This window comes from Chiloscyllium punctatum, chromosome 2, assembly GCF_047496795.1.
Source record: "Chiloscyllium punctatum isolate Juve2018m chromosome 2, sChiPun1.3, whole genome shotgun sequence".
Classification (NCBI taxonomy): Eukaryota; Metazoa; Chordata; class Chondrichthyes; order Orectolobiformes; family Hemiscylliidae; genus Chiloscyllium; species Chiloscyllium punctatum.
In genome coordinates, this window is record NC_092740.1 from 98,710,927 (window position 1) to 98,729,569 (window position 18,643).

General features: G+C 39.6%; 1 protein-coding gene across 7 annotated transcripts in view; it reads right to left on the reverse strand.

Annotated features, from left to right (window-relative positions):
* shc3 (SHC (Src homology 2 domain containing) transforming protein 3) overlaps positions 1 to 18,643 on the reverse strand; it is a 237,544-nt gene that overhangs the window by 12,303 nt on the left and 206,598 nt on the right. For 6 of the 7 annotated variants that reach the window (XM_072586330.1, XM_072586340.1, XM_072586351.1 and 3 more), the window contains one exon: positions 8,212 to 8,501. In XM_072586330.1, coding sequence (XP_072442431.1) covers positions 8,212 to 8,501 — 290 coding nt within the window. Of the gene's footprint in view, positions 1 to 8,211; positions 8,502 to 10,788; positions 10,951 to 18,643 lie in introns of those variants that run through there. The other variant, XR_011962693.1, reaches the window with a different exon arrangement.

An 18,643-nucleotide genomic window follows, 5' to 3' on the forward strand; every position in this document is an offset into this window, starting at 1 on the left:
CTCTGAAATCACAAAAACCCACATATCAGACACAGAGCAAACACAAGTAGCCAGGTACTAATTATATTAGCATAATGTAAAAGGTAAAAGTTATCCTGGTTAGACATACCTTGTCAACTTATCCACAAAATAAAGGTAAGCCCAGACGGAAAGGCACCAGGTCCTGCTACATAAAGAAACTAACAGTAGCATGCCATCTAAACAATTAGCTCTTGTTTCAAATCCTTCAGTGCATCTCCTTGATTGGCCAGAACTATAGAAAGTTCCAGAAAACCATCTGAAGGATATAAAAACAGACCTTGTGTTTGGAATCTCTTGGAATTGTCTGATGCCTTTAGAGAACAGCATGGCAAGTGACAGAGACCAGCTGACCTTCAAGAGGGAGAGAGGAAGAAAGCAGCTTTGCAGACCCAGAGAGAGAGAGCCACAGAGAGAACGATTGCGTAAATTTATGAGAGACTTGGGAAGTATTGTAACCTTAAAGGGCTAAATAGGATTAGGGAGAGTATGTCTGATATTAAAGCTCATTGGAATTTTGTTCCTAATAAAGTGGGACTGCTCTGTTTTGGTACCATCTTGTGTTCATATTGATTTGACCGCTTCGATATTGTGGAACACCTGGGCAAATCCATTCACAATATTCTGGTCAGAGTTGTCTAAATTGTTTTAAGGAGAGATTAGAGAACAAACTCATCTGGCTCACGACTGTCCTTTAGGGAAAGAAGCTGCCATTCCTACCTGGTCAGGGCTACATGTGACTCCAGACCCATGGCAATATGATTGAATCATATTTGCCCTATGGGCAATTAGAGATGGATAATACATCCTGCCAAAGCCAGCAATGCCCTCTTGAATATATTTGAATGCAATTTTTTAAAATGTTCAAATTTCAAGATTTAATTTGTTAATATGCAAATAGAGTCATAGAGATGCACAGCATGGAAACAGATATCCCAAATTAACCTAATCCCATTTGCCAGGCCCATTTCCCTCTAAACACTTCCTATACCCATCCAGATGACTTTTAAGTGTTGTAATTGTACCAGCCGCCACCACTTCCTGTGGAAGCTCATTGCATTGTTGATTTATACTATTTTATCTTCATTTTTTGTGTAATAAACTTCTGTTTTATTCTTAAAACCAAATCTGCAGAATTGTGCGTATGTGTTTTAGTGAAAGACCACCGCATGAAATTTAAAAAAAAAATTTCAAGTCATTTTCATTAGCTGTCCAGTTATAGCATCAAAGGGGATCATAACAGCTGGAAATCTTTTTTAAAATGCTGGAAACAGATAACAGGGCAGGTTGCAATATGGAGATAAACAAGGTTAACATTTCAGGTTGAGACGGCCTTTGAGCAGAACTGCTCTGTTCTTTTCTTTTTTGTGACCTGATGAAAGATCATCTTTTCCAGAAATATCTTTTGTTTTCTCTCCACAGAGATTTCAGACCCAGTGGTATTCAGGAATCTAGGTGTTCTCACAGATGAATGTTAGTATGCAGGTACAGCAAGGGATTAGGATGAGAAATGGATTATTGGTGTTTATTGCAAGGGGAATGAAATATAAAAATAGGGAAGTTCTACTGAAGATTTACAGGGCCTTAATAAGATCACGTCTTGAGAACCATGGTCAGCTTTGGTCTTTTTTTGGAAAAGGACAAAATAGATACAGCTCAGGAAGATTTACTCAACTCATTCCAAGGATGAAGAGTTCTATTGCCTAAAATCAGTTGAATATCAGGAGGATGTCTTCTCTTGTGATGGAGACTAGAACTAAGGGTTACAGTTTAAGAATAAAAGGTCTCTCTTTAAAGAAAGATCTTAAGAGAATCTTTTCCTGACTTAGCATTCTTAAAATATGGAATTGTCAAAAAGAAAGTGAAGTCTGGGTCATTGAATTAATTCAAAGCTAAGGTAGATAGAATTTTGATAGACAAGAAAGTCAATGATTATGGGGTTGCACAGGAATGTGGATAGAGATCATTATTAGATCAATCAGGGTTTTATTGAATGGCAGAGCAATGTCAAAGAGCTGAATGGCCTATTCCTGCTTCTATATTCACATACGCCGCCTGACCTGCTGAGCACTTACAGCACGTTTTTTGTTTTTATAGATATTGTTTGCTTATTATTCATGATCCAAATAGCAAATGGCATTAAATTATCACAATATATTCCATAACCATCATATTGATCACTGATATTTACCAAATGCATTTGCCGAAGACTATTGTCATTATGAAACAAAATATTAAATATTAATATTTGAATTCCATCATTTGAATTATGCTTGGGATTTGCATGTCTGAAATGGCTTTAAAACGAGATTCAAAACGCCTACTTAAGGTGGTCACAGGCTTCACCTGACCACACAGTTTCGTTATGTTTAATGAAACCAACATGGATTAAACTAAAACCAGTTTCAGCTGAAATTAATATTTTACTCAGATCCTTGAAATAAGCACGACCCCCATAGTGGATGTAGAAAAGCCCTTACCTCTTATTTTGTTTTAAACCATTGTGAGAATCTGCAAATTTGGAAATGAAAACATCACCAATGATTATCAAGCCTGGACATTACTAATAACCACATAGCATATAAAAAGTTTCTATTTTAAGAAGCTCCTTTGTGGTAGAGTAGATATGATGGATTATAGACAGTGGACCTGTGCACAGGCTGAAGAATGTTTTTCAATGATTCTCAAGAAGGAAACAAAAACAGGTTAAAGCACTGAAGGGAAAGAAACATTGTGAAGTCAAGAACTTAAAAGACAAATGCAGCAATCACCACTGGTTAATTGGGTTCTTGAACCATCAGTAGGTGCATATCTTATTTCTCAAGGACTGTAAATAATACATACCTTCATCTTCCTTTCATACTGGACACTATTCCCTTTTATCTCTGTACCCGTGTGTGACAGTAACTGCTCAAAAGCTACATACTTGATTTCACTTCTTTGTTATTTTTCTTCAGATCAGCAGGGAATAGACTTGTTCATTTTTTTCAAGTACAGCTGCAACACTGGTATTTACCTGACAATGTGGAAATTTGTCCATGTATGTCCTCTACACAAAATGCAGGACAAATGCAACCTGACAATTACCATTCCATGAGTCTACTTTTGATCATCAATAAAATATTGGAAGGTGTCATTAACAATGCCATCAGGCTCACTTCTTTAGAAAAGGATTCTGGATAATCCAAGATGGAGGACGGGAAAAACATAGTGGCTATAAGAACTGCTTTTTTTGAGGCATTTGGAGCTGATTTCCTCAAATTCTAGGAGCAGTAATTAATGTTTCATAAACTGTTGCATTGTTTTTAAACTTTGAGGAAAAAAGATCAAAACAGCAACAATTTAAAAAGGGAGACAAAAGCAGTGGGCTGTGATTCAAACAGAGATAGAAACCTACACTGCTGTCTGACCCAGCAGTGAATCTGCACAGCTGTTGCCTTTGCTGTTGGGTTTCAAGTATCTCTGGACATCGAAATTTGTTCTAAGAAAAATGAACATGGTGCCACTATTTAAGAAAGGTGGTAAGGAAAAGCCAGGGAACTATAGACCAGTGAGCCTGACCTCAGTGGTGGGCAAGTTTTTTTTTAGTTTCACTACAGCGTGGAAACAGGCCCTTCGGCCCAACCAGTCCACACCGACCCTCTGAAGAGTAACCCACCCAGACCCACCTCCCTCTGACTAATGCACCTAACAATTTAGCAATATGGGCAATTTAGCATGGCCAATTAACCTGACCTACACATCTTTGGATTGTGGGAGGAAACCGGAGCACCCAAAGGAAACACACGTAGACACGAAGAGAATGTGCAAACTCCACGCAGACAATCGCCCAAGGCCAGAATTGAACCTGGGACCCTGGTGCTGTGAGGTTGCAATGCTAACAACTGAGCCACTGTGCCACCCTATTTGTTGGAGGGAATCCTGAGGGACAGGATTTAAATAAATTTGGAAAAGCAAGGACTGATTAGGGATAGTCGACATGGCTTTGTGCATGGGAAATCATGCCCCACTAACTTGATTGAACTTCTTGATGAAGTAACAAAGAGGATTGATGAGGGCAGAGGAGCGGTTGTGATCTATATGGACTTCAGTAAGGTGCTCAACAAGGTTCTTCATGGGAGACTGGTTAGCAAGGTTAGATTATATGGAATGTAGGGAGAACTAGCTATTTGGATACAAAACTGGCTCGAAGGTAGAAGACAGAGGCTGGTGGTGAATGGGTGCTTTTCAGACTAGAGGCCTGTGACCAGTGGTGTACCACAAGGATCGATTCTGGGTCCACAGCTTTTCATCATTTATATAAATGATTTGGATGTCAACATAGGAGGTATGCTGAGTAAGTCTGCAGATGAAACCAAAATTGGAGGTGTAATGTACAGCATCAAAAGCTATGTCAGAGTACAACAGGACTTTGATTAATTGTGCCAATGAGTGGTAGATGGAGATTAATTTAGATAAATGTGAGGTGTTGCATTTTGGAAAAGCAAATCTGGGCAGGACTTATACACTTAAAGGTAAGGGCCTGGGGAGTGTAGCTGAACAAAGGGACCTTGGAGTACAGGTTCATAGTTCTTTGAAAATTGAGTTGCCGGTCGATAGGATAGTGAAGAAGGCATTTAGTATGCCTTTATTAGTCAGTGCAATGAGTATAGGAGTCGGGAGGTCATGTTGGTTAGGCCACTATTGGAATACTGCATGCAATTCTGGTCTCTCTGCTATAGGAATGATGTTGTGAAACTTGAAAACATTCAGAAAAGATTTACAAGCATGTTGCCAGGATTGGAGGGTTTGAGCTATAGGGAGAGGCTGAATCGACTGGGGTTACATTTTCTGGAGTATTAAACAATAAGGGGTGACCTTATAGAGGTTTATAAAATCATGAGGAGCATGAATAGGGTTTATAGACAAGGTCTCTTCCCTGGAGTGGGGCATTCAAAACTAGAGGGCATAGGTTTAGGGTGAGGGAAAAAGCTTTAAGAGCGATCTCAGGGGCAACTTTTTCACGCAGAGGATGGTGAATATATGGAATGAGCTGCCAGAGGAAGTGGTGAAGCTGGTACAATTACAACATTTAAAAGGCATCTGGTTGGGTATATGAACTGAAAAGGTTTAGAGAGATATTGGCCAAATGCTGCCAAATGGGACAAGATTTACTTAGGATATCTGGTCAGCATAGACAAGTTGGACCGAAGGATATGTTTCCATGCTGTATATTTCAATGACTCCCTGACTCTAATAAACTGCTCAGTAAAACTCAATTTGGGTTCAGCCAGGGACACTGAACTTCTGACCTCATGACAGCCTCAGACAAAACAATTGTATGTCAGATAAGTGCAATTTGAGTAACTTCAAGAAGCTTGAGAATGACCAGGATAAAGGATACTTGGCACCACATCCACAAACATCTGGGAGGTGCACTGCAAAATTTCACCAAGATACTTATGGAACACCTTCTAGGTTCCCAACCATTAGTAACGACAAGAACAAGGACAGCAGTTATGGGACATGCAAGTTCCCCTCCAAACCATTCACCATCCTTACTTGGAAATATATTGCCACCCTTTTAGTGTTACAGGGTCAAAACTGTGGATCTCCCTCCCTAACAGCATTGTGGGTCTCCTTACACCAATTGGACAACCATCTTTTCAAGGGCAATTTGGGCAATAAATGCAGGCCCTGCCAGCAATGCCTGTATCCTGCAAATGAATTAAATAAAATGGATCATTGTTTTGCATTGCCTTTTTGCACTTTAAACCTATAGTCAGTGATACAACACTCATATTATTTCTAGAGGAATGAGGACTGCAGATGCTGGAGATCAGAGTCAAAAAGTGTGGTGCTGGAAAAGCACAGCAAGTCAGGCACATCTGAGGAGCGGGCAAATTGATGTTTCAAGCATAAGTTCTTCATCAGGGATGAGGAGCTTAAGCTCGAAATGCCGGCTCTGCTGCTTCTCAGATGCTGCCCGACTGGTCGTGCTTTTCCAGTACCACACCTTTTCACTCATATTATTTCTGTCCATTGCCATTTAGCATACATACAAAGGCAGTACACTTGTCATGGTTGTCAGCAGACCTCAGTCCTCAAGTTAATTCCTTTATTCAGGATGTCACTGCATTCTAAGCTAAGGATACACTCTGATACCAATCTAAAGGGTTTGACATTGTCAGCAGCATGGTCAGAATTCTGGATCATTTCCAATAGGGCTGAGGAGATGTATGTCAGGCAACACACACCCATCTTGACTCTTTATGTTCTCTTGGGCATTAGTTTCTTCCTGGAATGAGAGAGAGGCAGGTATTAAGGGAGATGGAAGTGTTGGCTTAATTGTTTTGGTGCAGGTGGGAGGTGTTCTGCAGTGCAGAAGGGTATGCAATGTTAGTGCTGTCAGGGTGACAGCGAGTGAGGGAGGATGTTGCAAGCAATAAGTGAGAGTGGTAGACCATGGTCTTGGTGAGGGTAGGGGTTCAATAGCAGAGATCGAGTGTGAGGTATTGGAGAAAAGGAATGTTACTTACGCTGACAGAGACTGCTTTAACCCCAGATAGCCACCTTGCACAGGGCTAGCATGATCTAGTGTTGTTGGCCCTCTCTGCTGGCCCTGGGAGGAAGGAGGAAATCTCGTGTCTACACCACTCCATCCATCAGGACCCGGTCCGCAAAACGGGGCACCGATTTCTCCCTTTATGCTGCGTCCGAGGGAAATGTCAAAACTGTGCTGGACAGCTCTCGCCTGACAGTGTTGGTCCTTGTGCTTTTAAAGATGGTGTCGGTGTAAGGGATGCAGCCCAATTCCAGGATATCCCAGCAGTAACAGATTGGACTAGGAGTAGAGTGGGATAATACAGTCATTCCTCTGGATCCACAAGTGTTCCGTTCCTGAAAGTCCATGCGAACGATGAATTCGCGAGTGCCCAGCTTAACAAATTATGGTAAAAATAGGGTTAGGTTGCTGGACCCCAAGGTTATTTTTTCGGGTTAAAATAGTAAACACTGAGACATCTGAAATTAAATATTTAATTAAAAAGATTTAAAATATTAAAATTAAAACGATAAGATATTTCAAACAATTATAGCGTATTGTAACTTACCGATAAAAGCGAGAAGTTCTGTGCATCAGGGCTGGGTGTTGGTGGGGACGTTATGGGTGCTCACTGCGTGTAGGAGAGGGGGGATGCTGTTGCTGTGCCTCCGTCCCAGCCACTCTCCTCCAATGCGTCTTCCTCCTCTACCGCCATCTAACAGATGTCCTCAACCTGTTCATCCCCCCGAGCACCGCTACCCTTGCTCGTGGAGGGTTGAGGGGAACAGCTGCATACCGGAACAGGCGGACAGCGAGAGCAAGGCTACTGCATAAGTGAAAGTGGTCACACATAGGCAAGTTTTGCCCATGGATTTTGAACGATTAGTAACTTTTTTTTGTTATGGCGCAAATTGGTGAATTCACGATTCATGATTTTGCTGATAGGAAGGAATTACTATGTGGGGCTGGAATCAAACATAAGGGACACCATAGGGAGTAAGCAGTTAATGAGCTAGGTTTGGGAAGACACCGCAAGACAACTCAGTGTAAAAGAAATTCCAAGAACCATGACTCAACACAGACTTTGCCAAAAAAAAAATCAATTTTCGGTCCATTGAATTAATTCTTCAAGAGCTTTACAGGGTAGATGTGAGCAGAAAGTTTCTATGGCTGGGGAACATAGAACTAAGGGTTACGGTGTTAGAATAAAGGGTCACTTCTTTAGGACGAGGATGAGGCATATATTTTTCAGTGGAAGCATTGCGAATTCTTGGAAATTTCTGCTCCAGAAAGTTATGGACGTCCGCATGCTGAGGATATTCAAAACAAACATTATACTTTTAGATAATGTCAAATCAAGTGATAAAGGAAGATTGCAAGATGCAATTGAGGTTTAAGATCAGTCATGACCTTTTGAACGGAAGCTGGTTTGAAGGACCGAAGGGCCTACTCCCATTTCATATTGTTTTGCTATCATTTTTGCATTCAGATTTAAACATTAAAAACACGATCTCTCTGCTAAGTTTGTTTGAAATTACCACTAAGCAAGTAAAAAATTAATGCATTCTGTTGTGTAATACAGATCCTTGAGAAGAAAATTTTAAGACTAGATCCCAGAATTTAAGAAAGTTAGACTATTAACATTACATGTTTTCAGTGTGATTACTTACATTTCCTTCTACCAGGAGGAGATGCTTAGACTGACCATTATGCATGCCTGTTAATACATAGGATCCAGGGTTGGTCGTACTTTTTCTAACCAGAAAGTCACCATCAGTTGTGAGGAGCTGTTCTGCATCCTTTCTGCTCATTTCCCCATGATACCATGGTTCCTCCTCAAGGCATTCCTTCACTGTTTCTGTGGTTGTCTTAGAAAAATGAGGACTGTCATTTGGAAGAGATAAAGGTTTGTTTGAAAGCTGCCCGTCTGTTTGAAGCTTCAAAGCATCTTCAAATGGTTCTGTTATAGTGGAGACAAGAAACAAACATAATATTAAGTTATCCATACGGCAGTTTTGCTCCATCAGTTTATTCTTCCTCATCTACATTCTTTCCAATAGAAAAAAGAAACATATCTTGTAGTCATTAACCTAGTTTGCAATTACAATGATGGTGGAACGTTTTCGTCTATGAATATGGGTTTGGGCTGTGCTGATAAGGTTAAAATGTATTAACCATTTCTAATTGTTCTTGATAAAGGGGCTATCAACTGCTTTCCTGATCTGTTGTCAATCATATGATGAAGGCATACCCAGAATGACATTAGAGAAGTATTCTTGGAGGTTAACCTTGTGAGAATGAAAGAATTGTGAAATATTTCCAAGTCAAAATGGTGTGTGGTGGAAGATGGTGTTGTTCTAATACAAATGCTACTAGGCAGTAGAGGTCACTGGTTTGGGAGTTGCTGCCGAAGCAATCTTGCCAAGTTGGGTTGCATTACATTTTGTTTTTGATGCATGCTATTGCATAGTGCACCACTGGTGGAGTGAGTGATGTTGTTGGAATGGGATGCCCATTATTGTAAATGGTCTGCTTTGTTCTGGAGACCTACAAGCTTCTTGAGTTTGTTGGAGTTACATTTAGACAGGAAGGTGGAGAGTATTCCATCACACACATGGATTGTGCCTTATAATGGTGGACAAATGAAGAGAGGAATGGAAGTCAGGAGATGAGGAATCTGCTGCAGAATTCCCAAGCCCTGAACATCACAGAGTCATAGAGATGTACAGCACGGAAACAAACCCTTCGGTCCAACTCGCCTATGCCGACCAGATATCCCAACCCAATCTAGTCCCACCTGCCAGCACATTAATTTGCTTTTCTGGCCACAGGATTTATGGTGGAGGATTCAGTGATGATAAGGCCATTGAATGTTAAGGGTTAGATTCCTTCTTGCAGGAGAAGTCACTAAATTGTGCTCGTGTGGCATGATTTTTCCTTTCTACTTATTAGCCCAAGCCTAAGTGTTTTCTAGGAGTTGTTGCATGTGGCATTGGCTGCCTCATTATCTGAGGAGTTGAGAATGGAATGGAAAACTGTGCAATATTCATTGAACATTCCCACTTTGTGCTAGAGGATATGAAGCAGCTAAAGATTGTGGGGCAGAGGATACTGCTTTTGAAGAGCTCCTGTAGTGATTTTCTGAGACTGAGATAATTGACTGACAAAAGCTACAATCAGTAAAGGATTTCCTCCTCACTCCCAATGACTTCAATTATACTAAATTTCCTTTATGCCACAATCAGTCAAATACCACCTTGACGTCAAGGCCAGTAATTTCCACTTTGCCTCTGGAATTCTGCTCTTGGAACAAAATTGTAATCAAGTCTGGAACTAAGTCACACTGGCAGAACCTATGCTGAGCATTAATGAGCAGATTATTGTTGATTAAGTACTGCCAGGCGACCCTGTCAATGGGATTGGGAGTCATAAGAAAACCCTCCACTAGTTGGACACAAACCTAGGACAAAGATAATTGAGGCTTTTGGCGATCAAACATCTCAGTCTTCAGGAATCACTATAAGAGTTCCTCAAAACAGTATCCTAGGCCCTACAATCTTTAGCAGCATCATATTCCCGAGCAGAAAGTGGATGGTTCAATGAATTTTGCACAACTTTCAGTTCTATTTTCAACTCCTCATATAATGAGGCAGTCTATGCCAAATAAGCAACAAGTCCTAGAAAACTGTTGGGCTAATAAGTAGCAAAGAAAGTCATGCCACAAAAGCACCACATAATGACCTCTCCTACAAGAGGACCTCTAACGCTTCACACTGGATATTCTTATCAGCCCTGAATCCTGAATCACAACCGCTGTGGCTAGAAAAGCAGGTTGAGAGGCTGGGAATTCTGCAGCAAGTAACTCACTTCCTGACTCTCAAAGCATTGACCATCTGTCCACCCTCTATAAGGTATAAATCAGGAGTGTAATGAAATATTCCCTCCCTGCCTGTGTAAATGTAACTTCAATAACTCAACAAAAGACTTGTCGGCTTTGAGAAGAATGCAGCTTGTTTGATAGGCACCCCATTCAATATCTTTCATCACGTTGCTAATGATTGAAAGTAAACTGATAGGTTTTTTTATTATTCATTCATGGGATAAAGGCATCGCTGGCCAGGTAGCATTTGTTGCCCATCCCTAATTTCCCAGAGGGCAGTTAAGAATGAACCATATTGCTGTGGGTCTGGAGTCATACGTAGGATAATTGATCAAATCTGATTTCTACTGTTTGCTTGTGGCCTTACCCCATAATTTTCACTTCCTCAGGTAGAGAATAAAGTTGTAGCTGCACTGCATGCAAGAAAAATTCTTCTAGTTGGTATTTCCTTTGATCAGCAAATGTATATAGCGACCAGAAGAATTCATTGCAGTGTCTTGGTAAATAGGTTTCTTTCAATCTAGACATTCTAAGTGAGAATAATAAAAATCAAGCACATCATTGTAATCCCAAAGATTTGTAAATATCTTTGTCCTAATTTTCTCCCGACAGGCAAAGCATAAGACAGATAGACTACCTGTTGACAGGGCTCAATATTGGGTGGAACCCACATCCTCTCAGATTTCAATTGGTTTATGTTTGTCAGTCAGGGAAATGGAGAGTCTTGTATTCTCCCCATCAGGAACCTCTTCCCAAATGTCTTCCTGGTGTGATCCCATTTTGATGCCTCAGGTATTGTGCTGCACTGGAGTGAATGTTTGTAGGGTACTTATTGACAGGGTGGTGGGGAAAGAGACTTCACTTTTTGAGAGTTTTTGTTCTTGACTGGAGGAGCAGGGTAACAGTAGTACAGCATGGGGGAGTTGATGAAAACATATAGTTAATCCAAACATAGCAAACACAGGCTTTATTTTTTCAGGAGTAGCATTAAGAACTCAGTCAGGCCACACACAATAGAAACAAGAAATGTTTTGCTGTGCAAAATTGGTCTGAGGCATTTGGCAGCCATTAGTGCTTCAAAGCTCATAACCCATAGTTTGAAAAGCATGTGCAAGGGGAGCTCTCAGAGTGGATAGTCTCTCTAAAAAAAAATCTCATGCATTTTTCATAAGTATCAATTCTGATGCAACCATAATTTTAATCTGAAATCAAATGACAGTATAAGATTGCCTCTCTTCTTTCCATATGTGCTTCACCCTGAAAATGGAATGAAGTATACAGGAGAAAATGGAAGAAAGCACATTATTAGGGGCCTTTAAAAGGGCTAAATAAATCCTTATTGCTTGAACAGATTCTTCCTCATATGGTCCTCTGTTTCTTCTAACTTGACTGATGAAAAATAACTATTTCTGTTATAGTTACTTTAGAATGGGCCAAGAATGTGTGCCCCACGGCAAAACTAATTGTAGGTCTTGAAAGCTGTCAAAAGCCAAAACAAAACAGACAAAAAATGATTTAAAAATCTGGATAATTTATTAAAAGACTTGTTAACAGCCTCCATTGTTGCCTCTAAATTCACTTACTTTTAGTTCAGAACTTAGCAATACTAGGTAGCTGTTTTATATATGTAAGATGAACCTGATGAAAGGGCTGCACTCTGAAAGCTTGTGTGAATTCAAATAAACCTGTTGGACTATAACCTGGTGTTGTGTGACTTCTGAGATTAAAGAGGTTTAGAGTGAGAGCTGATAAATGCAATGCTTCATCCCAGAGTACATTATTAAAGCCAAGAGGGAGAGTATTTACTTTGACCTGATATTTATAATCAATACCAACAAGGAGGAGGATAAGGAAGCTGTTACATCCTGGTAAGGGGGAATGAATTGCTTTACCTCTACTTTACATTAGACTTATTGTCCAGCCCAGTAGCATCTGTCAATTTTCCACTCTCCCAAAAACATTGAGCTGCAATAGAACACTGACTCATCTCTTGCAGCCTTCTACCAACAGGCTGATGAGACTTCAACTTAAAAATGGTTCAAGTCTCACTTCAACTTCATGTCTCATCCAGAAGCTACTTAATAATCACCCCTCATGATCTTGAGCAAATGTTCTAAGTTTAAAAAAATCACTGAGATGAAATTCAAACTGTATAAGAACAAATTAAAAGTGGAATCAGTGAGGAAGGGAGACCCTGAAAAACATTGATGCAAAGACGAGTGATTTCAGTATTACAACAGCAAGAGCACTGTGAGAGAAGTGACAAGAACACATAGACCAAGAAAACTTATAATTGATAATAAGCAAAATTTATTAGTAATCTGAGTGATTTTTACCTGAAAGTACTCATAAAGGAAGACATCAATATGTCTTCCTCCAACAGTGGAATATCAAAGCTAACTTCATATGATAGGTGGACGGCCAAAAAATTATAAAGAGGTCAAAATATATAGACCTCCAAAGTTGGGACTGAATGGTATTTATCCCAAAATGTTGAAACACATTAATATGGTGATTCATAAAGCACTGGCGATCATTATAGGAGGATCAGTTGACACTGAGGAAGTATCATCATTTTGAAAACAGGGTGATGGACAAATTCAAAAAGAGTTGACAAGAAAGGCACAGAACTACATACCTATTTCATGTAAAATAATAGAATTAGTTATTGGCGTTAAACTTATGAATGGTTTGTACAACAACCATCTGATAAATGGTTTTCCTGGTGTGATCCCATTTTGATGCCTCAGGTATTGTGCTAGGCTGGAATGAACGTTTGTAGGGTACTTATTGACATTTTTAGATTGGGAAGGCCCTTACTTAACTAATCTTGAGTTATTGAGGAAATAACAATACCATGTCGCTAACAAAGTCTCTTCATTGTGTGCATAAACATATTTGCTAAAGTTCCATGTTTAAGGTGATTAATTGAACACCATGGTACCTTACTAGTTTGGCAATAGTAAGCCCTTAAGTTCAAAGTCTATAATGGCCTGTTGTAATATCTAAAGTGAAACTGCCAGATTGCCATAAAATCTATTTAACATTCATCAGGAAACCTGACAAAGCCTATCCATTCTGACTTAACATGTACAGTCATATGCAATTGGCTGAATTTTACAGTGGGAGCAGTATAGTTCAACACCTCTGGAAGTCAGTTTTGAACAGACCACAATTAAACAAGGCCATGAAGAGCAAAACTTCATTCCAGGTGAGGTGTGAAGATCGGACTCAAGCTGATGGGTGAGCAGTTCCAGCTACATTGGAACATTATACTCATGCTGCTGCAGCTGCAAGGATATCAGAGATGGGTTATAGATACAGGAAAATCCCAGGAGTTTTCAGGCAGGAAGGTATCAGGAAGTTAGGGAGGAGAATTTGGGATGTGTGGTGTTTGAGTCATGGTGGGCAGGAGGAAAGTAACAAATAAGTGGAGTAACATCTTAAATTGGGGTTGGAATCATGTACACGATGCACACAGGTCAACTCTGGAAAAACATACAAAGATTTTTTTTCTTGCCTTTAATCCATTGGATTAAAAAAAAACTTTTCAACACCCACTGCCTGCCCAAACAACTACATAATACGGGTGCTGTAACATTTGGATCAACCGGTTTGTTGATAAGCAGAATTACCCACTGATTTTTATTTTAACTGGCTGGTATGCTGTTTGGACAAGATTAGACCCAACTTTACTAGATCCCACCACTCAGCTGACAATGACTGACTCAACACCATCCCTTCCATTCTGACCTGACCAGATCAATTTCTGATCCAACAACTCCACCTTCCAATGACCCGAGTACCCTGCTAGCCTGACAACTCTCTGACCTAAACTCGCTCCATCCCTCAAAAAGCCTTCCACGAAACAATCATTCCCTGTTGTGAAATCCATATGCCAACCCAACACCTCCATCCAACCCAACATCCCTGAACCATCCACACCAACTTGGAACACAATCCTAGTCAAAACCTCAGATTTGATGCCATCTCAATTAAACTTTCTCTGACTACCAAACCCCAGATTTGACGCTCACCCCCAACTCAGACTGACCTAATGTGCTCCTGACATGTTCACCTTCATGACTCTGTCTCGTCCCAACCTAACCACTCACACGCTCGCCATTCTAACCCCACTTTCAACGAATGGTGATTCTTCACTCTCACTGACCTGCCACCTTACTACCCATTTACCTGTCACATTACAGCCTCACACAACTGGTACCCTTCCTCTCCATTCACTTACCTTCAATTCTATCCCATTGATTACATATCAGTTTACTCCCTCACACACTTATCTGCCATTCTGGCATTTCATCCACGTACAACTCTACCCCCTCACACATTTATTTGCCATCAATTGAACCTCCTGTCGCCCTCCCCTTCACACCTACCTGCAATCCCTATCTCTGCATCCGGTTGCCCTATCTCCTTACCTACGTATCTTCCCACTTCCAGTTTACCCCCTTAACCCCCATCTGCCCCTTACTCTCTCATCCTCTTACCTTGTAAACCTACCTTCTCTTCAAAAGTTACAAAACTGCCTTTAGGTTTTAAAACCCTGGAATATGGCAGTTACTGCTGTAAAAGGAAAGAGGTTGTGGCTGGATCTCCAATGCTGATCCTGAGCTGTGATGGAAGATTCCCAAATTGGGTATGCTCTGCAATTCTGAAGAGGCCCAAATTAGAAGTCTGGGTGAGGAATGCTGAGCTCCAGAGTAGGATAAGAAAAAAATGAGTGGAGGAGGATTTGACTAATTGTTTATTAAAGACTTCACAGCAATTAGTAATGAATAATAGGAACTCACTCACATCTCATAAAAAGAGCTTAAAACTGTAGTGATTCACAGAAAACCGTGGGTAACTCAGCATATTAGACAAAACAAGTAAATAATATCCTTAGGGTTGAAACCAGTAGATTATTTCTTGAGAAAATGATAAATACTTCGAAAGTGTGATTGTGGTGAAAACCTTGCAACTATTTGAGCAACAACTAGAGACTGAAATGGGAAAATATCAGGTTGTTCTGGCTGGAATTGATTTGATTTAATTTATTATTGTCCCATGTACTGAACAACAGTGAAACAGTATTTTGCATGTTAACCAGACAAATCATACCTTACATAATAGAACAGGCTGTAATGTTACAGCTACAGAGAAGGTGCAGAAAAAGATCATCTCCAAGATATGAGACATCCATTTATACAGCGGAGAGGGATCCTTGATTATGTTGGCTGCTTTCCCGAGGCAGCAGAAAGTGTAGACATCATCAATGGAAGGAAGGGTTTCGTGATGGCTGTGTTCACAACTCTATAATGTTTTGCAGTCTTGGACAGAGCAGTTGCTATACCAAGCTATGATGCATTTAGATAGGACGCTTTCTACAGTGCATTTGTAAAAATTGGTAAGCCATTGTGGATATGCCAAATTTTCTTAGCCTTCAGAGGATGTAGAGGCATTAGTGTGTTTTTTTATTGTAGCATTGATGTGGATGGACCAGGACAGATATTGTTGATAATATTTACTCCTAGGAACTTGAAGCTTTACACTAGTTCCACCTCAGCACCATTGATACAGATGGGGTATGTTATCCACTCTGCTTCCTGAAGTTGATGACCAGCTCCTTGCTTTGCAGACATTGAGGGAGAGATTGTGGTCTTTACACTATGCCACTAAGCTGTCTATCTCTTTCCTGTACTCTGTCTTATTGTTTGAGATCCAATCCACTATGGTAGTGTCATCAGCAAATTTTAAATAGAATTGAGCTGAATTTGGTCATGCAGTCATGAGTCTCAGGAGTCTAGTAAGGGGCTGAGTATGCAGCCTTGCAAGGTGCCAGTGTTGAGGATTATCATGGAGAAGCTGTTGTCGCCTATCCTTATTGGTTGTAGTCTGCGGGTCAGGAAGTTGAGGATCCAATTACAGAGCAGGGAATGGAATCCTAAGTCTTGGAGTTTGGAGATGAGTTTGGTTTGATGATATTGTGAGCACAACTACAATTATGTCATGGTGCTTTGTTACAATAGGCATTCTATACGCTAGCTTATATTTGAATAAATGAGCATGTATCACATCAGTTGCTTGTATGGTACTTCCCTGAATTGTTCATAAACAATTTTTGTTTGAACGAGCATAAATTCATTGTATCCTATGGTGTAAAGACTGGAAAATCTTTTACAATTCGATGGAACACTAGCAAAACATAGGATGTGTTCCATTACAGGTAAGTGACAATGCAGGCACAAGTTTCCTTCAGAAGTTCAATGTTGGAAGTATGAAAGGAAAATCTCAGCAAAAATAATTCCACAGGCAGCAAGTGATTAATATAAGCAAATTAAAATTTGACTTTTAATATAAGGTATAAAAAAAGGAAGTCTTTTTACAATTGTACAGATGTTAGAGAAGCCACACCCAGAATTCTGTGTACAGTTTAGGTCTCCATATCTCAAAAAAAAGACATACTAGCACTGAAGGTATTTCAAATGTGATTCACTGGTTTTGATTTCTGTGATGAATGCACTGACTTATCAAGAACTGCTAAAATGTTTAGGCCTATATACCTTAGAGTTTAAAATTACAGATGACCTTCTGGAACATGCATGATTCTTATTAGGCTTAACAGATAGAATGTTTAGAAGGTGTTTCTACTAGTCAGAGGAATCTTGAACTAGGGGACACAGTTACGAAATAATTCTTCACCAAGGTATGACGATACTCTGCCTTTAAGAGCCATGTTTTGTCTTGTTTCTCTTGCAGAGGCATATTGTCACTTTCAGAGCAATTAATAAACAGCTTTGAGTTCTCCCTGGTATTTTTTTAAAAGTAAGACAAAAGAATCGTGAGGGGGAGGAATCAGGCTTACACAGATCAAGAAGACTTTAGTTTTGCTTTTAGTCAGTTGAGTAAGTTTTTGCTGGCTGCTGGAGCTGAAAGCTTGATTTCTCTGCTGCTAGAGTGAAGTCTTAGACAGAGAGGCTCCTTCTTAAAAATCAAAAGGGGCAGATTGTTTCTTTCGGTGTTTCCTTCTATTGGACTGGGGAGAAACAGCACATAATAATTAGGTGTTACTGAATACACTTTGACAAACTGTATATATGGTATGCTGCCTGTATTGGAATAGTTAATGATTAATGGTTAAATAATAGAATATCTTGTTAAGTATTTCAATAGTGTAAAGTTATGCCAATTTTTTTTGTTGCATTTTTACTGTGTTGGAAGGATAAAGTATGCTTTGATTAAAGTTTAGTGGTGGATCAATCAAATCATCTCTAGGACATAGTGTCTTATACTTGCCTTTAAAGAAACTGTAAAAATTAGGGGCTAGGCTTTCTCCATAATATACTTTGAGAGTTTCTGATCTGGTCCATAAGACAAATGTCTAAAATTATAGAAGAATGTCTAGAACTCTCTATCCCAGACAACTGTAGAGGCTGGATCACTGAAAGTGTTTAAAGAGGAAGTAGGTAGATTATTCAAATATCAAGAAGTTAAGGACTACAATGAGCAGACACAAAGGAAGAGCTGAAGCCTGGGCTAGATTAGCCATGAACTTGTAGAATGGTAGTACAGATATGAGGGACCAAATGGCCTACTTCTGCTCCTATTTCTTTTGCTTTTATACTCATTCAATAAAATATCTCATAAAAGGCATTCCACAACAGACCATTATATTCTGGCTGATATATTTGCATGGATGTTGATATTGGCTGTCCAATAGGAAACAGCAAGTCAGCATAAACCAGTAATTTCTGATTGGCAAACTGTAATGAATGAACTACCACAGAAATCAGAGTTTGGTCCTCAATTATCCATAACTAACATTAATGAGTTGTGTGAAGGAAGATTGGAAACTAACAAGTATAGTGAGTTAATTTAACATGCAAAATCCTAGAAACTACTGTGAGGAATGCAATTACAGGACACTTAAAAAATTATAGTATGATTAAGCAGAATCATATAGATTCATGAAATGGAAATCATGTTGAAGAAATCAATTGAAATTTTTTAAAAAATGTAACTAGTTAATCAATAAAGAAGATCAAGTGGATGTAGAATATTCTAATCAAACAGCGTTTGACAAGATGCTAAATTAGTTTTGAGGTAATGTCTATTTTTCTTTAATCCCAATCATAAAAACAGCACCTTTAAATGTCAGGTGCAATCTTGAAAAGTTTATTGGGAAAGTTCTTCTTCATGACAAGGAAGAATTAAGATGCAGAATG